This window comes from Acinonyx jubatus, chromosome E1 (assembly GCF_027475565.1).
Source record: "Acinonyx jubatus isolate Ajub_Pintada_27869175 chromosome E1, VMU_Ajub_asm_v1.0, whole genome shotgun sequence".
Lineage (NCBI taxonomy): Eukaryota > Metazoa > Chordata > Mammalia > Carnivora > Felidae > Acinonyx > Acinonyx jubatus.
This window is the reverse complement of record NC_069397.1, coordinates 26153395-26176410: the sequence shown is the minus strand read 5'-3', so window position 1 is coordinate 26176410 and position 23016 is coordinate 26153395. Positions and strand designations below refer to the sequence as shown.

At 36.3% G+C, this 23016-nt stretch overlaps 1 protein-coding gene across 2 annotated transcripts in view; it reads left to right on the top strand.

Annotated features, from left to right (window-relative positions):
- The window catches only part of MED13 (mediator complex subunit 13), a 108793-nt gene that overhangs the window by 28960 nt on the left and 56817 nt on the right, over window positions 1-23016 (top strand). For both annotated transcript variants that reach the window (XR_003412579.2, XM_027034275.2), the window contains exons 4-9: window positions 3792-3937; window positions 4967-5164; window positions 6796-6990; window positions 7563-7725; window positions 7918-8028; window positions 20967-21650. Coding sequence is in view for 1 of the 2 variants with exons in the window: in XM_027034275.2 (XP_026890076.1) it covers window positions 3792-3937; window positions 4967-5164; window positions 6796-6990; window positions 7563-7725; window positions 7918-8028; window positions 20967-21650 (1497 nt within the window). In the remaining variant the exon portion in view is untranslated. The remainder of the gene's footprint in view (window positions 1-3791; window positions 3938-4966; window positions 5165-6795; window positions 6991-7562; window positions 7726-7917; window positions 8029-20966; window positions 21651-23016) is intronic.

Here is a 23016-nt window from a genome sequence, read left to right as displayed (position 1 = left end):
CAGAATGATAGGAATATATTTAACATTACTGAACAGCACACTTAAAAATGGTTAAGATGATACATTTTATGTTGTGTTTTTTACTGTGATTAAAGAAATGAAAGAGGAGTGAAGAATTGGGACCAATAACTCAATTTTCTACAAATATTAAAGTTACAGTTTTTCTATCAAGGAATTTACAACATGGCAGGAATTCAATTAGTTAAATAAGTAATAGTAGTGTTACAGTAAATACTATGATAAGCATAGACTATTATAGGAACACAGAGATAATGTTTAAAGGAGTGTTGGAGAATGATGAAGAAGTCGGGAGGAATTCGGGGTAAACAAAGGAGGGGTTCTTAGTGGATTAAATACCTCTGCCTGGAGAGTTAGGCAAGGATCAGATTCTGAAGGGTCTAAAGTGCTGTGCTAAGGTGTTTTTTTGTTGTTGTTTTCAGTCCTTAAGGCATTGGGGAACTATTGATTTTGAGCCTGTCAGTTACGTGATCAGAATTAATTTTTAGGAAGATTGCTGGCAGCAGTTGAAAAGATAAATTAGAGATTTTAATAGTTATTCAGACCTTAAAAAGACAATTGACAAATCATAGATACTTAAAGAAATAGAATCAGTAGGAATTGCTGATGGTTTAGTTAATTATAGGGAGTTTAGGAAAAAAGAAAAGTTTAGTGTGATTTACATGTCTGGCTTAGACAGCTATATAGGTACAGACTTGATAAGAAAAGGAATGTTTGATTAGAAATGAGTGGTTCAGGAGATGCCTGGCTGTCTCAGTCGGTTAAGCCTCTGACTCTTGATTTCGGTTCAAGTCAGGATCTTGTGGTTCGTGAGTTGGAGCCATGTGTCCGTCTGTGCTGACAGTGTGGAGCCTGCTTGGGATTCTGTCTCTCCATCTCTCCTTGCCCCTCCCTCACGTGCTCTTTCTCTCCCTCAAAATAAATATTTTTAAAAAAGAAATAAGTAGCTCAGATACAGAATTTATCCTATAGTATTTAGTGCATACCTACTATGTGTTAAGGACCTATTCTGAAATCTGAGGATACAACATTGAACAAAGGAGACAAATTCTTCCTCCTTTAGAGCTTATGTTCTGGGACGACTATAAGAAATAAATAAACTGTGTAACACGTTAGATTGTGATTTCTTAGCCAAACAAAATCAATCCCAGAAGAGGAATTGTGGGTCAGTTTAACGTAGGGTGGTCAGTGAAGATTGCGCCTATGAGGTATCTGAACAAAAAACCTAATGAAGGTGAATGTAGTTGTGTAGAGTGTTTCAGATTGAGTAACAGTAGGTATAAAGGCCTGGTATGTTTAAGGAACTGCAGAGAGACCAGTTGAGGGAGAAGGGAAAGTATTATAAAGGAAGACTAGTAAAGAGATGAGGTTGGGGAAGAAATAGGTACCATGAAACATAAGAATAACTTTTATGTTGTTACCCAGGGTACCAAGTTGATTCTTTTCTGCTTAGGAATTAAAGTTTATTTTCATTATCTAGGTCTTAAGACATTCTCATAGCATCTTGTACCTTTTTTTATAGCACTCAGCATAACTTAAATGTGTGCTTAGCATAGTGCCATGTGCTTAGCCATAAAATATTTGTTGAATAAAGGAATAATACTTGCTTTCACTTGGTAGCTTAGATCTGAATATTAAACTAAGTTTAATGCAGAGTTCTTTTGAATGTGGGTGGGTGCTTTAAGCATTTGGAGTTAGGTTTATGTTTGGTAGGTTTTTTGTATGTTTTACAGTATAGGTACCTTACCAGTGCTGGAAAATACTGCTGGAAAGCTGTAATAAAATTGAGTTTACTTTAAATGGGCATTAGCAACAGTCTGCCTTTGGAAGGACAGTTCTCAAAGTTATTAGTTAAGACTCTTATCTTGGTGATTATTTTAGATTTTACTCTTACTCCAAAGCAAATGTCTGTAGGCTTTGTAATTACTCAAGCAGTAGCTGTTCCAATAGGATTAGTCTTTCAGTCAGATGAGAAACAAGCTTAATATATTTATTAAAATAGTTCAGATACTTTTATTTCCTGTTAAAAAAACTGTTTGGCTTTATCAATAATATGTCAGTAAGGCAGGGGAGGGAGGTTAAATGCAGTGTGGTATCTTAGATTGGATCCTGAAAAGGAAAAATGCCATCAGTGGAAAATCCAAAATGACTGGAATTAATGTACTGGTGTTAATTACCTGCTTGACAAATGTAGCATGATTATGTGAAATGTTTAACTTTAGGGCAAACTGGGTAAAGGGTATATGAGAACTCTTTGTGATACTTTTGCAGCTTTTCAGTAAACTTAAAGTTATTCCAAAAATAAATTTGTTTTTTAAAAAAAAAGCAACAGAAGCTACTGGGGTGGGGAAAGATACAGTAATCGTTGTAGAATTCATAATTTTTAAGAAGGTAAAATTAATATAATTTAAACAGTACAATTCCCTAGAAGTAACCAGGTTTAGTTTTCTATTTTTCGTGTTTTAACTTTTTTGCTTACTACTTCTGGTGGTTACTGCCATAATTCCAGCAATGCTTATACCTCTAGGCCTTGATTAACTAACTTTAGATAGTATCTGATTCTTTACCATGAAAGATGATTTGCTTTATTAGTTGTATTTTTGTCAGTTTTTCTGTTGGTTATCTTTTTAACTTGAGTGATATGCTTAAATTTCAGTTTCTTGCTATTTTTATCAGCTTCAGACAATCTTTTGCCTCCGTGGGGTGGGTGGGTGGGTGGGTGTGTGTGTGTGTGTGTGTGTGTGTGTGTGTGTGTGTAATGAAGAAATTATCAGCTCTGCGTTACTCTTCACCTCCTTCTGACTTTTTGTTTTCCCACTTTCTTAGCTCTATTATTACTTTTAATATAACTTAATTTATTGTGTCCTTGACTTGTCCAGAAATAACTCAAGAGGGTTTATAGAAATATACAACAGATTTTTAGTTTATTAATGGTTATATTTTAAAGAACTAGTTCTTTAAGACAAATTCTTAAGATAAATGTGTGGAGAAGAAATAAGAAAAGTGGATTCTTCTTAATGTACAGTCTCCTCTTCTGGGCCATTTGACCTTTCTAAGTTTTATCATAAGGATACATGTGCTTTCCTCTTGGGAACTTTCATTTTACCAGCCATATCTAAATATCATAAGATGTTCTGTATATAACTTTGATTCTAGGATGCCTTGAATTGTGAGACCCATCATGGCTTTAAAGTACCTTATCATTGGGGGTCAGGGGAGGGCAGTACATTAAATGCTTGACTAATGGTATGCAGCCCAATTTCAGAAATAAAAAAATGAGAAAATATAGTTGTATTTAATTTCTCATATAGAAGAGAAAATAAACAAAAATAAAAATTAGGTCATCCTTAATTCTATTGCACGCCTAGATTTTTTTTCACCGAGGGAACCTTTCTTAAAAAATTGAGATTATACCATTTTGGTAGCCTGTCCTTTCCATTAAACTCACTCCCCTTTTACTCCACCTATACTTATTTTGGTGGCTATATTATAATGGTATGTGTGGGTGTACCTAACTTGTTTACTGATTCCTTTATTTAGTTCTTTCTACTGTAAACAGTGCTATGAAGAACATTTCTTAAAACTAAATCTTGGCTCATATCTGTGATGCTTTTTTGTTTTGTTTTTTTTCTCCCCTTCAGATGATGAAGTAGAATTTCTGGGTTAAAGAGAATGTGTGTTTTTGTAGTATAACTTATTAATAAAGAAAAGCAAGTTAACTTATTTTTTGGCTATTAATCATCACTAAAATATAACTTTTTCTTCTTTATTAGTGAACACTTGTCCTGCTCTTTCACCTTTTTCTTGCATGGAGACAGCAATGTTTGTACCAGTGTGGAAATTAACCAACATCAACCTGTATACCTTCTTAGTGAAGAGCATATCACCCTTGCTCAACAGTCTAATAGTCCATTTCAAGGTAGATTATTTTATTGGCTTAGATATTTCATTTGTCTCAGGAAAATTCTTATTATAGTTGGTAATCTTAAATTTTGGAGTTAATGAGAATTCCCCTGATCTTTAGCCTAGCGATGATTCTAATGTAGTTTATTTTCTTCTTCTGTATTAGAGTTTTAACTCAGTGAAAACAAGTCAATGAAGCAAGTTTTTTAATACAAATATTATTTGAAAAAATTTTTGTACATGAAAGTATATTTTAAAGTATTCTTTTAAATAGCATTTAGCAGATATACATGTTCATGTTTTCAAGGTCATCTTTTGTGTGTAGTCACATAAGCCATTTTTAATGTTGGTACATAGGGACTTTAATAATATTTATACACGATTGCTGATTTATTTTTAAGGACTGGCAGTGTGTTCTTGTTTTAATTCTAAGCCTAGTATTTCCTTTTTTAAAATTTACGTGGCAGTACATAATAAGTATACACACACATTGTTTTGTTTTCTCAGATTGCTTTCTTAGTAGAAATCAAGAGAAGTTGAAGGATGTACATATATCCCCAACTCATGTTGAAATTCTGTCTATGTGAGATTTTTGAGTGAACGAAATTTTAAGATTTAAAATTTAAAAAAAAATTTTTTTTAACGTTTATTGATTTTTGAGAGACCGAGAAAGACAGAGCACGAGCAGGGAAAGGGCAGAGAGAGAGTGAGACACAGAATCTGAAGCAGGCTCCAGGCTCCGAGCCGTCAGCACAGAGCCTGATGTGGGCTTGAACTCACGAACCGTGAGATCATGACCTGAGCTGAAGTCAGACACTCAAACGACTGAGCCACCCAGGCACCCCTAAATTTTAAGATTTTATAATAAATTCAATATTGTGGTTTATCTTCACAATAATGAAATACAGTGAATTTTCTCTGGAATGATCATTTTGGGTTTCCTTTTCTTTTTTAGAATTGCACAGTTACTTGTCAGACTATTCTGTGTGATCTTATTTGGTGTAACAGTCTTTAGTTACTTACTTCATGTCTCTTGGGTTTCTAGTAATCTTAAGCCCATTTGGACTAAATGGCACACTCACAGGACAAGCATTCAAGATGTCTGATTCAGCTACAAAAAAATTGATTGGTGAATGGAAACAGTTCTATCCTATCTCATCTTGCTTAAAGGAGATGTCTGAAGAAAAACAGGAAGATATGGATTGGGAAGATGATTCTTTAGCTGCAGTAGAAGTTCTTGTTGGTATGGATTCTGAGTATTAATTCTAAGGGAAAAATATGTGACTATATGTATTAGTTAGATTTTGTTGAATAATAAACAATTCATATACCTCAGTGGCTTTCAACATTAAACATTTATTTCTCCTTTATTTTCTCCTCACATTACATAAAGACTGCAGCTTGGTTGTGGTTTGGCTCCTTGTATCTTCTCATTCTGCAACCTAGGTTCAATGAGTACCCAGTATCTGGGACATGCTGTTCTTACAAGAACAGAGGAATAATAAGGACTGAGTGTATCATGTAAGTGTATTTAAAGCTTCTGCTAGGATATGATGTATGTTACATTTGCTCATACTCCATTAGGCAGAACTAGTCACTTTGCCATGCCAAAGTCATTGGGGCAAGGAAACATATTTCACCTAGAGGTAAGCTTGCAAAGCTTATCATTGCAAAGAAAATAATTGTGAATAAATAACATTTGGAAGCTGGAAAGTTGACAACCTGTGTTATGTAGTATTTTCACATTTCTTAAAACTGTTGCCTCTGATAACTTTTAAAAGGTAGAAAATGTACCTAAAGAACTTGTGGGTTTGATCTGCTCTGCCCAGGTCAGCTCTTTTCATATTGACTCTACCCTGTGTCTTCTCATTTAGGGACCCAGATTAACAAGATAAACTATATTTGGGACATGCTAATCTTGAGGCAAAGGGCAGAAAAAAAGAGAGGCTGCTTCTGTTTTAAGCTTCTGTTGGAGTCTGGTCTATATTGCATGCAGGTCACACAGCTAAGCCTAATAATGGGATGAAGATGGGAGGTTGTGGAGAATGTATAATTGAGCAGATAATTAGTATTAGAGTTTGCAACAGTGTTTAATGGAGTCTTATGGGAATGTTATGTATATGAAAATTGCCTTGAGTTTTTTAAATAAAAAGAATACCAGTATTGAATTTCAATAAATGCATTTCTGCCAGAGTAGTTGTGACAAAACCAGAAACAAAGCATAAACATATTAGGTTTTCATAAAAGGAGATATATAAAGAAGAAAGCAGAAGATGGCCCATAATTCCTTTTTTTAATGTTTATTTTTGAGAGAGTGAGAACAAGTGGGGGAGGTACAGAGAAAGGAGATAGAAAATCCAAAGCAGGCTCTGTGCTGTCAGTGCAGAGCCTGACATGGGGCTTGAACTCATGAACCATGCGATCACGACCTGAACCAAAGTTGGAAGCTTAACTGAACAAGCCTCCCATGTGCTCCTGGTCCATTATTGAGTGCCCAGATTACCTGTTGTTAAACTTAAAAATTCTTTAAAAGTAGTACACAATATAATTTGTCAAATTTGCAAGTAAAGATTTAAAAGTAATACTCATGGTTAGAAAATCCAAAAATGAAAAGAGAAAGCTGCTTTCTTCTAAGTTTCTTCTAGGTTACTGAAGGTAACCATTGAAGGTATTAAGAGCTTCTCCTGGTTTATTCCAGAAAACCTTTATGCCAAAAGGAGCATATGTTTATAAAAATATATTAAACATATTTTAATTTTATTTAAACATTATATAATCATATGTACTTTTCCATTACAGTACTTCTGAGTGAAACTAATTCCACTACAATCACAGTGGTAATTGATTTTCTTGCCTGTTATTTTTGCCTTTCAGCTGGTGTCCGAATGATCTACCCAGCTTGCTTTGTTCTAGTCCCTCAGTCAGACATTCCCACTCCTAGCTCTGTGGGATCCTCTCATTGTTCAGCTTCTTGCTTGGGTGTCCACCAAGTGCCTGCTTCCACAAGAGATCCTGCTATGTCTTCAGTTACTCTTACACCACCTACATCTCCTGAGGAAGTCCAAACAGGTATTGTACTGATCTGTTTGATTAGCACTAGTTACGTATCTGTTATTTTGAATACATCAACATTTAAAAAATTGTTTCGAAGTAATTTGAGACTTATTGAAGAGTTTGCATGTACAATACAAAGAACTCCCTCATTCAGATTCCCAAACTGTAAACATTTGTTCCATCACCCTTTTTGTATGTATACATTCATTATCATTGGTCTTTTTCTGAACCATTCGAGAATGAGCTACAGACATGATGCCCCATTATGCCTAAGTACTCTGTATTTCCCAAATGTAGGAACACTGTCCTATATAACTACCATTTAATCCTCAGTCAGGAAGTCAACACTGATATAACACTACCATCAAGTTTACATCCTCTGTTCAGATTTTTAGCTTTCTGTGTTTTAAGAGGAGGAACATGCTTTTTTGCTTCAAAATATAAGTAGACCTACCAGATAACAGTGGAGTATGTTGTAACACAAATTAACAAGTAAAAAACAAAAAACAAAAAAAAACCCCACAAATAATGTTACTTTAAATTTACTTTTATTCTCCTATAGCCTATTCTTTTTGGTTTGTTTTCAGTTGATCCTCAGTCAGCCCAGAAGTGGGTCAAATTTTCTTCAGTATCTGATGGCTTCAACTCTGATAGTACTAGCCACCATGGTGGGAAAATACCCAGAAAATTAGCAAATCATGTGGTGGATAGAGTTTGGCAAGAGTGCAATATGAACAGAGCACAGAACAAGTATGTGTTTTCATTTTCAAGTTTAAAAATTGCATGTTGGTAGTTACTTTATAAATAGAAGATGTTTAAAGTATAAACAGTCGTTTGTATGGCTTTAATTTAAAAACTTTTTAAAAATTCAATTTTAATGCTTAATTCACGGTTATGGGAAACGTCTTGAATTCTAAAGAATTTTATAATTTCAAATCTTAGGAGGAAATATTCAGCTTCATCAGGTGGTCTATCTGAAGAAGAGATACCTGATAAAATAGCATCCTGGGATTTTGTAGAAGCAACACAAAGAACAAATTGCAGCTGTTTGAGGTAGTACCCCCAACCCCCCAGTTGATTGATGCCTATATATTTGTGTGTTGTAGCTTCTTATGCTACTGAATACGTCTCAGTTTTAGCTAGCTTCCCTAAACATAGTGTGTTAGGATTGTTTTCAAAAGAAAATTTGAGGGGAAAAAAATTTAATAATTTGGAACTGATTATGCAAGTACATACAAATGTATGCCATAGTCCTTACCAGAGCTGAACTGTGAAGGCTTGGTTTTACAGCTAAATAAAAGATAATTTTATACTGGATTATGGTATATATAGTATCTATAAGGTAAAAAAGCACAGAAGTCTCTTGAAAAGAGTTCATAGATAGCACTGGGCTGGAGAAATTTCTCCCATGGGTTCTCATAAAAAAAGATGATATATGATACACTAGATGAAAGTTTCTGCGATCCTTTTTATAGTAAATATGGTTTTGGGTTTTGTGCAGAAATTTCTTATAACATCCTTTTGGGCAAATTATATGTGAAAGAAATGCTGAAATAAGATCAGAAAAAATGATTCTGCAAGGGATTGAAGCTGTACTATAAAAGTACAAGCTTTCTAATAGACTGTGTTGGTTAAAGATTGGTAGAAGAATGGATGAACTTGGAATTCTTTTGGCAGTTGTATTTATATATTGGAAACTTTGATGAGATTTGGTTATCAGAGGCTTTCAGATTATATTGCCTAAAGTTTATTAATTTATTCTAATATGAAAGATGCGTTTGCAGTCTTGTAAGAAATAATAATAATAATAATGACATTGGCATCTCTTACCAGAATTTGTGAACTAATAGTTAGCCACTCTTTTGTCACAGATGTGAGCCAAAGGAATGGAATACTTGTATGTTAGGGCCAAGGTTTTTCTTATATTAGCTCTGTTTGATTACTGTGACAGACTCTGAAGTGCTTTGGTATGTTTTTGTGTAGATTAAATGTATTTACATAGATTCTTTGGATTAGAGACTGTGTAATGTCTGACAACTTTGTTAAAAACTTGTTTCTGTTGCTGATAGGTTGGAATAAAAATATGGACAGATTAGCTCTTGTTTAACAGTTTAAAATGGTTAAATACCACAGCCACTTGGGTGGTTTTAAGACCCAAACCTAGTCTTAAAATGTAGCTCCATCACATATTTGTCTGATACCAGAGATCAGCAAACTGTGATCCATTGGTCACATTAGGTTCACTGCCTGTTTTCATATGGCCTGTGAGCTGAGTGACTTTTACATTTTAAATAGATGGAAAAAAATCAAAGAATATTTTGTGCATGTGAAACTTCTATGAAATTCAGATTTTAATGTCCATAAAGATTTATTGGAACAGAGCCACACCTGTTCATTTACATGTCAGCTATGGCTGCTTTCACAGAATTGAGTAGTTGCAACATAGACTATATGGCCTCTGGAGCCTAAAATATTTGCCATCTGGTCCTTTATAGGAAAAGTTTGCCAATTTCTGGTCTAAGACCAGTAAAGTGTAAAGTGCTTGAATGAAGTTAGGCTTTTCTTTCCATATATTGGCATTTTTATCAAGCAGCAATTCTTTTTTAGTTGCTGACCTAGACTTTTGTTTTATTCTTTTTGAAAGATGTGGGTTTTAGGTATATTTGTCTAAAATGGTTTTAGAATGGGATGCCTGCCTGGGTGGCTCAGTCAGTTAACCGTCTAACTCTTGATTTTGGCTCAGGTCTTAATCTCAGGGTCGTGGGATTGAGCCCTGTGTCAGGCTCTGCACTGACAGTGTGGAGTGTGCTTGGGATTCTCTCTCTCTCTCTCTCTCTCTCTCTCTCTCTCTCTCTGCCCCTCCTCCACTCGCACATGCATACTCTCAAAATAAATACACATTTTTTAAAAAATGGTTTTAGAAGAAGACACTCAAAATGCATATTGGTTGGTAGTATAAATTTAATTCTTGGTCTCTGAGCTGAACTTTTATTTCTTAAAAACTTTGTCTCATATTTCCAGAAATTCTTCCCAGGCATAGAGGGAATTGATATAATGAAATTTTATATAATCCATACATGTGACTTGTTTTGGTAAATTTGCCCCTCTAGGAAGTAACAGTGTTTCTAATCTTTTACCCCCACCCCTCACCCCCTATTGTATTCCGTACTTCTAATTCCCCTCCACGTCCCTCAAATCAGGTTCTCTTATTTAATTCTTCAATAAGACGTAAAGTAGATTTTGAGCTACCATATGTATTATCTGCTGCCACAGAATATAGGAAGTAGGGCACACATTGATAACTGACTGTGCTAATCAGCCAGTTTGCTGTCAGATTTATCCCTGCCTTTTCCCTACTCTGTTCCATATTGCAGGGTATTACATTTCCTAGGCTCCTTTGCTTTTTACATGGTGGGGTTTTTTTTTGTTTTTTTTTTGTTTTTTTTTTTTGTTTTGCCCCCAGCTTTATTGAGCTATAAATGACAAATAACATTGTATAAGTTTAAAGTGATGATTTGACTAGGCCCAGTTGTTTTCTGGATTTGGCTAAGGTAGGCACTAACAAAAGATTGGTTCATGAAATGAGGAAAGAAGCCGGCATATTTCCCCACCCTTCTTTTGAGTCCATCCCAGCAGCAGTTCTGCGACCCATTAATAGCCTTGTCTTCCGTGGTCCACTGAGCAGATCCCACTAATGTTGTAACAGCATCCCAGGCTTCTTTGATCTGGTGATAGATACTATCTTCATCTTACTGTCCTTCTAGTCCTAGAAGTCATAGAAACCCTCTAAACCCTCTAAATAGAGAAGAAGTTACCCATGACCACTCTTAATCAATCTCTCAACTACCTCTTCCTAGAATTGACTGCTTGCCAATAAGGTATTATCTTTCCGTGGTTTTTCTGTAGTTTTATATGTGTATGTGTTTTTCTTCTCAACACACAAATATAATACTGATGTATTTGACAGCTTATTTTTTTCACTTAATGTACCTTCAGTCTTTCCATTTTAGTTACTTGTGGATCTGCCATATTATTTTTAAAAATTTCTTGGGGCCCCTGGGTGGCTCAGTCAGTTGAGCATCCGACTTCGGCTCAGGTCAGGATCTCACAGCTTGTGAATTGGAGCCCCGCGTCGGGCTCTGTGCTGACAGCTCAGAGCCTGGAGCCTGCTTTGGATTCTGTGTCGCCCTCTCTCTCTCTGCCCCTAACCCACTTGCATTCTATCTCTGTCTCTCTCAAAAATAAACATTAAAAAAAAAAATTTCTTGGTATTTTACTGAATGGAAGGTACCCCATGGTGTCTTTAATCATTTGGATTTGATGGACAAATAGGTTGTTTCAAAAAGTTTGTTTGTGTTTACTTTTATAAAAATAATACTTCTTTGACTATCAATTATTAGATTTTTTTAAACACTTATTCTATGATAGGAGATGTCCTAGGCTCAGATACACTAGTCAATAAGGCTCCTGCTATTACGAAGCCTATACATTAATGGGATAGATAATTACTTAAAAAAAAAAAAGAGTTTTTAATTTTTTAAAAAAATTTAGGAGTGATGCAGGGCTAGGAAGGAAAAAAATGAGGTCGGTGGTGTGATACAGAGCTGGGGGGTGGGGGGAGCTATGTAAACCCTTTTGTGAATTCAGGAAGATCCTACCATTTTACTCCCACTTTTTACATATAGGAGTGCTGTTTTTTCTTGTGCTTTCACTGATCTGAGAAACTGTCCTCAAAATTATATTTTGCTCTTATAGTAAGCAAAAAGCACAAGATTGCTTCAGTTGGCATTTTTTGGTTATTAATGAGATTAAATATTACACATTTATTGAAATTAAGCTTTAGTCTGGTAGAATGTTCTTGAGAAAATAAGCATTTAGCAAGCTATATAAATAGAAAGTAATACAATAAATTCCAAATAAATTTCCTGAAATACTAGGAGTTAATCAAAGGAAAAGAATCTAAAGGGATCATTCTTTAGATCATCTTGAATTTTGCTTTAAAAACACAACTTTTTTTTTTAGGACAGTTCCCCAAATTGGTTGAGTTCTATTATGAAATTCATTTGCTCTCTAAAACAGACTAGCTTTAAGGAAAGGGTCTATATAGAAGAAAGGGGCTGTGACTTAATGTTACCAAAATTTTAGAGAGTCACTACTATTCGTATATATCCCAAATTAATAGTTTCTTGTCACAGATTAATAGTTTCTTACCCTTACAGAAGGGTAAATGAATTTATGGCTGTGTACTTTTCGTATCCCTTATATACTTGGAAATATAGTTCACCTCAGATTATTGGAGATACTATCTCTCCTTAATGCCTTGTGTAACTTGACTGATTCTTAAACTTTGGTCTCATCACTCATCTGTGCTCTCAAAAATTATTGAGGACACAAAGTACTTTTATTTATGTGGATTATATCTACTTATATCTATTTTAGCAATATCAAAAAAAATTTTTTAATGTTTTTATTTTTGAAAAAGTGCAAGTGGGGGAGGGACAGAGAGAGAGAGGGAGACATAGAATCTGAAGCAGGCTCCAGGCTCTGAGTTGTCAGCACAGAGCCTGATGCAAGGCTTGAATCCCCGAACTCTGAGATCATGACCTGAGCTGAAGTCAGATGCTTAACCGACAGAGCCACTGAGGCGCCCCTGTTTTAGGGAAAAAGAAAAATTAAAAAAAAAATTTTTTTTAATGTTTTGTTTATTTTTGAGACACAGAGCATGAGCAGGGAGGGGGGGGGGGTGGTGGGCAGAGAGGGAGGGAGACACAGAATCCAAAGCAGGCGCTAGGCTCTGAGCTGTCAGCACAGAGCCCGATGTGGGGGCTTGAACTCACAAACTGTGATATCATGACCTGAACTGAAGTTGGACGCTTAACCAACTGAGCCACCCAGGTTCCCCACACCCCCCGCCATTTTAAAGTTCTATTAAATTTATTTATTTATTTTATTATTTAAAAAAAATTTTTTTTAACATTTATTTATTATTGAGAGACAGAACATGAGCATGGGAGGGGCAGAGACAGGAGGAGACACAGAATGTGAAGGAGGCTTCAGGCTCTGAGCTGTCAGCACAGAGCCCAACGTGGGGCTCAAACTCACAAACCCAGCGAGATCATGACCTGAGCCAAAGTCAGACATGCAAATGACTGAGCCACCCAGGTGCTCCAAGCTCTATTAAATTTATTGAAAAAATAACAGTAAGACTAGTACATATTAACATAAATAAAATACTTTTATAGAAATCAACTGTATTTTCCAAAAACAAAAATTAGAAGAGTGGCACTGTTGTACAGTTTTGCAAATCTCTTCAGTGTTGAACTTAATAGAAGATAATCTGGATTCTCCTTTGATTCTGTAGTCAGTCTTTTGTGTATGTTGTCTTAGTTGAAGTACGTGAAGAAAATCCAGCCTCATGTAGCTATGCAGTTGGAAAGGGGAAGGGTATTTTAGTAGCTTTTTCAGGTAATTGTGGATACTCTTCGATACTACACCAGAATTTGACAAATGGTAGTTTCTTAAAGGTTAGTTCTCACGTGTAATCTGAAGCCATATTAATTAAATTCTTGTACTGCATAATAACTAATGGATCTTTTACTTATGCATGATTTTGCAACATCATTTATCATTTGGAAAGTACCAATTCATGGCATTATGCAGATCCTGAGTGTTGGCACATTTGTTTTACAGTGTTAAAAAAAAAAAAATCACATTCATTAGTATCACCAGTGATCTCACCAGAAACTATCTTTTCAGTATGGGAAGCTGTGAAGCTTACTATAGCAGATACAGTTTTCCAAATTCAAAATCTTGTTTAAAAGCTCATATTTTATTATTCTTCCTTAAAATGACAAACTCATTTTGTTCATTTTGAGACCTAAATAACCAAGTCTGCCAAATAACCAAATCTAGTTAACTAAGGTTTATCAGTCAATGGTTATTTAAAAAAAAAAAAATTTTTTTTTTTTTTGCATTTATTCATTTTTGAGAGACAGAGAGAGGGCACAAGTGGGGGAGGGCCAGAGAGAGAGGGAGACACAGAATCTGAAGCAGGCCCCAGGCTCTGAGCTATCAGCACAGAGCACAATGTGGGGCTCGAACTCACAAACTGTGAGATCATGACCCGAGCTGAAGTCGGATGCACAACCAACTGAGCCACCCAGGCACCGCATTTTTTAAGTTTATTTCTTTTGTGAGAGAGAGAGCCAGCGCATGAGCAGGGGAGGGGCAGAGAGAGAGAGGGAGACAGAGAATCCCAAGCTGGCGCCCCATTGTCAGCGCAGATCGCAGAGCAGGGCTCAAACCAACGAACTGGGAGATCACAACCTGAGTCAAAATCAAGATTCAGACACTTAACCGACTGAGCCACCCAGGCACCCCTAAATGAAAGTAGTGTTCCTTGAAAAAAATGGCTAGTTGAGCTTACAACTCACTTATATAAAGGCTTTTCCATAAATCAGCCATTATTTTATGATATGTAGCAGGGGGGCACCTGAGTGGCTTAGTTGATTGAGCATCCAACTTTGGCTAAGGTTGTGATCTCACGGTTTGTGAGTTTGAACCCCGCATAGGGCTCTCTTGCTGTCAGTACAGAGCTGCTTTGGATCCTCTGTCCCTCCCCAGCTCATGATCAATCTCTCTCTCTCTCTCAAAAACAAAACATAATATGTAGCAGAAATGCTTTATGTGTGTTTTCTGTTTCTTTTGAATTTTTTTTTTAAGTAAACTACATACCCAGTGTGAAACTTGAACTCATGACCCTGAGATCAAGAGTTGCATGCTCTACCGACCCAGCCAGCCAGGCACCCCTCCTATTTCTTTAGGTAGAATATGAAAAGCTGTGTATGCAGGGGTCCCTGGGTGGCTCAGTCGGTTGAGTGTCTGACTTCAGCCCAGGTTATGATCTCGCGGTTAATGAGTTGAAGCCTCGCGTCGGGCTCTGTGCTGACAGCTCAGAGCCTGGAGCCTGCTTCAGATTCTGTGACTCATTCTCTCTCTACCCCTCCCCTGCTCACGCTCTGTCTCCCTGTCAAAAATAAACATTAAAAAAAAACAGCTGTGTATGCAGAGATTGAAACTTAATAAAAAATCATTTTTACTGTCTTTTGAAGGACATTCTTTAAAAACATTTTTTTTAATGATTTTATTTTTTATTTTTGAGAGAGACAGTGTGAACGGGGGAGGGGCAGAGATGGAGGAGGGAGACACAGACTCCAAAGCAGTCTCCAGACTGAGCTGTCAGCACAGGCCCGATGTGGGGCTCAAACCCACGAACTGCGAGATCGTGACCTGAGCTGAAGTCAGAACGCTTAACCAACTGAGCCACCCAGACGCCCCTCTTGAAGGACATTCTTAAGTGAAATTGGCCTTAAAAACATGAGTGTATAGTGGTAAAGAATACACAATACTACTACTAATAGTACCACTGCCTTGAATCGTGATCTGTTGCCAAAAATTTTACTGTCTGTTGCTTTTGTAACATTGTTAAATATCAACATAATGAAAAAGGCAAATAATGTCTTATGCTATTATGATGATGGTTTGAACCCCATACAACCCTGAAAGAGTTCATGGACCATACTTTGAAGACTTTCATATTAGACACTAAAATATTTGAATAATCAATAAATGAATAATAACTGTCACAATATACCTATCTATTCCTACCTTCTTATTCTGCTTCCCCCACACACTATTTTGCTTTCCTTCCCCTTTCCTGCTTTTATTGTTGACTGTCTTCTTTTTATCTTACAGCTGGCTGAGAAATTATTTTAATTCTTTTGTTAATTAATCAAACATTTATCTCATTTGCTTTCCATGAAGTTTAAAGCTAATCTTTGTATCCCTATATTCATTATGGAACAGAGAAGGACTTTGGGACAGTTCAATCTTGTTCCAGTTATTTCCATTTTATTATTTTTTGCATTTTAGTTCTATCTTATTCTGTGAAAAATTTCAGATGTGCAGAAAAGAAAGTTGGACAGTGCTCTCCTGTCTATCAGCCATCCGTATTTACTTGCTACATTTGTTTCATCTAGACCTTTTCTTTTACTGAAAAACTTGAAAAAATCTTAACATTTTATTGAATTTGATTGATCTAAAATTACTATTTTGGGGTGCCTGGGTGGTTCAGTAGGTTGAGCATCTGACTCTTGGTGGTTTCACCTCAGGTCATGATCTCAACGTTCTGAGATCTAGCCCCGCTTTAGGCTCCAGGTTGAGCATGGAGCCTGTTTTAAGATTCTCTCTTTCTGCCCCTCCCCTACTTTCTCCCTCTCTTTTCTCTCTCTCACTCTCTAAATATATATATATATATATATATATATATATATATATATATAAATTATTTTTTTAGTTTTTAATGTTTTTGAGAGAGAACGAGAAAGAGAGAGCACTAGCAGGGGAGGGGCAGAGAGAGAGGGAGACACAGAATCTGAAGCAGGTTCCAGGCTCTGAGCTGTCAGCACAGAACCGGTTGCAGGGCTCGAACTCACAAACTGTGAGATCATGCCCGAGCCGAAGTCAGATGCCCAACCGACTGAGCCACCCAGGCGCCCCCAAAAATACACACACACACACACACACACACGTATATACATGCATACATACACATATTATATATATGCATGTATATATATATAATTTTTCTCTTTTTTCGACTGGAGCTATTTGACAATGGCGGGAATGCCGTTCCTTCTAAATCGATGTGGTGTTGGTCATTGAAAGTATTCAAAGAGAGGATGATCAGTGAAGGGATTATTCCTACATTGGAATAACCTGCTGCTTGTTTTTTAATGCTATTTGTAAATTTTTTTATGCTATTTAAAAAATTCAAATAATGCACATGAAATAAAAGCTGTGAGTTCCTTGCGCCTGTATACTTAACGATCTGCCTGTCTGCTTTCTTTTCATACAAGTGGAATCCTGCTATGTATGCTGTTCTGCAACTTTTTTCGTTTTTAATTTTCTATTTTTTAATTTACATCCAAGTTAGTTAGCCCAGTGCTTCATCCCCTATGTATAATACCCAGTGCTCATCCCACCAAGTGTCTTCCTTAATGCTCCTTATCCATCCCCCAACCCACAACTCCTCCACCAACCCTCAGTTCTCTGTATTTAAGAGTCTCTTATGTTTTGTCCCCCTCTTTGTTTTTATATTATTTTTGCTTCCCTTCCCTTCTGTTCATCTGTTTTGTATCTTAAATTCCACATATGAGTAAAGTCCTATGATATTTCTTTCTCTGACTGAATAATTTCACTTAGCATAATTCCCTCTAGTTCCATCCACGTAGTTGCACATGGCAAGATCTCATTCTTTTTGGTTGCCAAGTAATACTCCATTGTATGTATGTATGTGTGTGTATATATATCACATCTTTATCCATTCATCCATCAATTGACATTTGGGCTCTTTCCATACTTTGGCTATTGTCGATAGCGCTGCTATAAACATTGGGGTGTATGTCCCCCTTCAAGACAACACATCTGTATCCCTTGGATAAATACCTAATAGTGCAATTGCTGGATCATAGGGTAGTTCTATTTTTAGTTTGAGGAACCTCCATACTGTTTTCCAGAGTGGCTATACCACTTTGCATTCCCACCAGCAGTGCTGAAGAGATCCTTTTTCTCTGCATCCTCTCTAACATCTGTTGTTGCCTGATTGTTAATTTTAGCCATTCTGACTGTTGTGAGTTGGTTTCTCATTGTGGTTTTAATTTGTTCTCTGATGATGAGTGATGTTGCACATCTTTACATGTGTCAGCCATCTGGATGTCTTTTTTGGAGAAGTGTCTATTCATGTCTTTTGCCCATTTCTTCACTGGATTATTTGTTTTTTGGGTGTTGAGTTTGATAAGTTCTTTATAGATATTGGAACTTTTTTTGATAAATAGTAATCATGGGTATTTTTCTATGTTAGCACATTTAGATCCATTCTTTTTTTTTTTAAGTTTTATTTTATTTTATTTACTTTGAGAGAGAGAGAGAGAGAGAGAGAGAGAATCCCAAGCAGGCTCTGCGCTCGAACCCACAAACCATGAGATTAGTATCTGAGCCAAAGTCGGCTGCTCAACTGACTGAGCCCCCCCTTTTTTTTCTTAATTTTTTAAACGTTTATTTATATTTGAGAGAGTGCGTGAGCAGGGGAGGGGCAGAGAGAGGGAGACACAGAATCTGAAGCAGGCTCCAGACTCTGAGCTGTCAACACAGAGCCCTGTGCCCGACGTGGGGCTTGAACTCACAAGCTGTGAGATCATGACTTGAGCCAAAGTCGGATGCTCAACCTACTGAGCCACCCAGGTGCCCCCCCTTGCTGAAGATTTTTAAAGCAAATCTTAAATATCACTTCACTCCTACTTCAGTATGCAACTCTAATATTTTAATTCTGTTATTATTTAATAATATTCTTCTAATATTTTCTTATATAACTATAATTCCATTATCACCCCTAATAAAAAGAATAGTATTTTCTTGGCATCATCTGATATCCTCTACAGATTTGTCTCAGAAATGTCTTTTTTAAAAAAATAATGTCTGTGTAGTTGGTTGTTTGACAAAGACCCAGACAAGAAGTATACCTTTGGTTGTTAAGTCTTTCATGTCTCTCTTGTAATCCCCTCTCCAATTTTTAGGACATTGGCTTGGCTGGAAAAACTAGGTCAGGTGTCCCGTGGAATGTCTCACATTCTGTATTTCTCAACTTGTCATATTGTAACTTGTTCTTTTAGTGTCATTTAATTTCTTTATCCCTTGCATTTCTGTAAATGGAAGTTACCTCTAGAGCTGTGCTGTCTAGTCCTAGCCATGTTAGTAACCACTAATGGATTTTAAATTAAAGCATTTGAATTTAAATACAGTTAAAAATTCAGTTTCTCATTGCACTGGCCGTATTTCAGGTCTTCAGGAGCCACATGCAGAACATTTCTGTCATTACAGAAAGTGTTGTTGGACAGTGCTGATCTAGAGGCTTATTAATGAATTCAGGTTCAATATTTTTGATGAGAATACTTCACAGGTGGTGCTGTGTTGCTTTGTATCTGTCACATCAGAAGACACATGTCTGGTTGTCCCACTTTTAATAATTTGTTGAGATTGAGAAGGTAATGGTCAGCCTGACCCCTTATTGTAAAGCTTGCCATGTTTAGTATGAATAAAGACAGTTTTTCTTCTTCTTTTGAAATCTCCAGTCTTTCTTTTTCTTGACTTACTACATTGGTTTAAACTTTTGATAAAATTGTTGAATAGGAATGTTGAGTTAATATTCTTGCTTTGTTCCCAGTTTTAGGGATTAAGTTATTCAGTCTTTGATCATTAAGTATGATATTAGTATAGTTTTTCATAGATGTCCTTTATCAGATTAAGATTAGTCTTGCTTTTTGAGTCTTTTTTTTATAAATTTTTTTTTATGTTTGTTTTTGAGACAGAGAGCATGAACGGGGGGAGGGGCAGAGAGAGAGGGAGACACAGAATCTGAAAGAGGCTCCAAGCTCCGAGCTGTCAGCACAGAGCCTGACACGGGGCTTGAACTCACAAACTGTGAGATCATGACCTGAGCTGAGATCAAGAGTTGGATGCTTAACCGACTGAGCCACCCAGGGTGCCTCTCTGTTTTTTAAGTTTATACTACTCCATAATACTATGAAGGTATAATACTTTATTTTTGAGAGATAGAAACAGAGTGCAAGTGGGGTAAGGGCAGAGAGAGACGGAGACACAGAATCCAAAGGAGGCTCCAGGCTCTGAGCTGTCAGCACGGAGTGGTGCTCAAACCCACAAACAAGATCATGACCTGAGCCGAAGTCGGACGCTCAACCGACTGAGCTGCCCCGGCGCCCCTTGAGTCTTTTTATGATGAATTATGTATTGAATTTTGCCATGTTTTTCTGTATTAAGATAGTTACATGGTTTTCTCTTTTATTCTGTTAATGTGATGAATACTACTGGTTTTTATTGAATGTTATACCTTACATTCCTGGGACATGTTTTAAATTCATATTCCCTCCACATTTTTCTTCTAGTTTCTTAGTTAAAAAAAAATATTATATACATCACTATCAGTTTAGCTTGGAAATCTCATAGGGCACAGTATTTTTACTATGCTGAAAGAAATCTTAAACTCTGAACAAAATTACTAGATTTTTAGGCATGTAGTTTTAAGTTTTTCAGTTTAGAAATTGCTTCACATTATGAGGGGATAAATTTCTTCAGGCATTTTCTTTTCCTTTTCTAGTTAGCGGATTCGTTCTGTCATGGTATGCCTTGGGAGAAGGATGGCAGATATGGTGTGGGGCCCATCAGTCAGTTGCAGTGCTATCCAGAATGATTAACTTCGTTTGTGTAGAATAAGTTTCCTAGCTGGTTGCTGTAGGATTGTGGATTATGACTGAGCTTAGCCAAGCCATTGATTTGCAGGTACATTGGTAAATGAATAAATTTCAGACCTTTTTAAACACGACTTTATCTTAACTAGGATTTTGTCTCTTGATTCGGATACTAAAATATTTAGGTTACATTAGTAAACTATCTTTGGTTGTCCGATCACATAGCTATTAAATGAGCAGAAGAGAATTGGCTCTTAGGAATCTTTCTGCAGTTCTTAGTTTTAGGTCACTCAACAAAGTATTTTTTATTTTTTTTGTTAAAAAAATTTTTTTTAATGTTTATTTTTGAGAGAGTACAAACGGGTGAGGGGCAGAGAGAGACACAGAATGTGAACCAGGCTCCAGGCTCTGAGCTGTCAGTACAGAGCCAAATGCGGGGCTCAAAGCCACAAACCATGAGATCGTGTCCTGAGCTGAAGTTGGATGCTCAACCAACTGAGTCACCCAGGTGCCCCAAAGTATTTTTTTCCAATGTAAATTCAAATAATTTTACTTTTAGATTTATATGTAAAAAACAAATGATAATATGGAATGTTTAATAGTGTTTACTTGTGTACTTTGATGTAATAATGATACTATAAACATTAAACCTTTCTTTTAACTTTTTAGGCACAAAAATCTCAAGCCAAGAAATCCTGGACAACAAGGACAGGCACCATCTTTAAGTCAGCAACAACAAGTACTTCCTAAGCACAAGACCAATGAAAAACAAGAAAAGAGTGAAAAACCACAGAAACGCCCCTTGACTCCTTTTCACCATCGTGTTTCTATTAGTGATGACGTTGGCATCGATGCAGATTCAGCTAGCCAAAGACTTGTGATCTCCGCTCCAGATAGTCAAGTGAGATTTTCAAACATCCGAACTAATGATGTAGCAAAGACTCCGCAGATGCATGGCACCGAAATGGCAAATTCACCTCAACCACCCCCACTCAGTCCTCACCCATGTGATGTGGTTGATGAAGGAGTAACTAAAACACCTTCAACTCCTCAGAGTCAACATTTTTATCAAATGCCAACACCAGATCCCTTGGTTCCTTCTAAACCAATGGAAGATAGGATAGACAGTTTATCTCAGTCTTTCCCAACTCAGTTCCAGGAAGCTGTAGAACCTACAATATATGTCGGTACAGCAGTAAACTTGGAAGAAGATGAAGCTAATATAGCCTGGAAGTATTACAAGGTTCCAAAGAAAAAAGATGTAGAGTTTTTGCCTCCTCAGCTTCCAAGTGATAAATTCAAGGATGATCCAGTTGGACCTTTTGGACAGGAAAGTGTAACATCAGTTACAGAGTATGTATTTTTTTTAATAGTCACTATTATAATTTAAGGGTGGAAATGATGTAAGTTCTTAATGCTAGGACTCCAGAATTGGCTTCAGGGTAGGATTTACAATAATAATAAATCCTGTAAATATTAGTTTTGCATAATTTCTTTACTGTGATTTTTCCTTGGGGAGACTCATTATTATGACATATTTTAGTCACAAAAAAGTGGAGAAAATAATAGCACTTATCCATCAAACAACTTAAAGATTTTGAATATCATTAGAACTCTTGTGTACTGTTTTTTTTCCTCCATTCTTCCTTCGTCTGTCCTAAATTTGGTGTTTATCATTTCTGTACATGTTTTTATACATGTAGCTCTAATTAATTCATTTTAATTGCTTTATAGTATTTGTTATGAATATACATAATTTACTCTCTTAAAGGTGGACATATTGGTTATTTCAGTTTTTTCCGGTTACATAGGATGTAATAGTGAACTTTTTTGTACACGTTTCCTTATGTACTTGTATAAGATTTCTCTAGGGAATACATCTCAAAGTGGAATTACTGGGCCATGGGGTTTGTCCACATTCGGCATTAAGGGTCATTGTCACGTTGGCTCTCCAACTATACCAGTTTACACCTTCATCAACCAGCAGAGTATGAGAATGATCTTTTCATCATCATTTGGTATTACAAGCCTTCAATTTAGCTAATTTTCTATATGCAGAATGGCATCTTACTGTCTTAATACATGTCTGAAAGTAAGCATTTATTTAAAATGTTCTTTGGACATTTAGGTTTTCTCTTCTGTGAATTGTTTGTATATCCTATCTTTTAGTCCCATTTTTTCCCCCAATTCTTTGCAAGTTCTTGCTATAAATCTTCAAAAAATTTTTTTAATTAAAAGCATCTTTAATGTTTATTTATTTCATTTTTTACAAATATGTATTTATTTTTGAGAGACACAGTGTGAGCAGGGAGGATCTGAGAGAGAGGGAGACAGAAAATCCAAAGCAGACTTCCAGGCTCTGAGCGATCAGCACAGAGCCCAATGCAGGGCTCGAACTCATGAACTGTGAGATCATGACCTGAGCTAAAGTCAGACACTTAACCTACTGAGCCACCCAGGCACCCCCTGGCTATTAAGAAATAGTATCCCCTTCTTAATGTTCTGTACCTTTTTTTTTCTATAGAATTTATTTTCATCTTTTTCTTTACTGCTTCTCATCACATTTTTTTTCATTTATTTTTTAATTAATTTTTTTTAACATTTATTTATTTTTGAGAAGCAGATAGAACAAGCAGGGGTGGGGCAGAAAGGGAGACACAGAATCTGAAGCAGGCTGTAGGCTCTGAGCTGTCAGCACAGAGCCCAGTGCAGGGCTTGA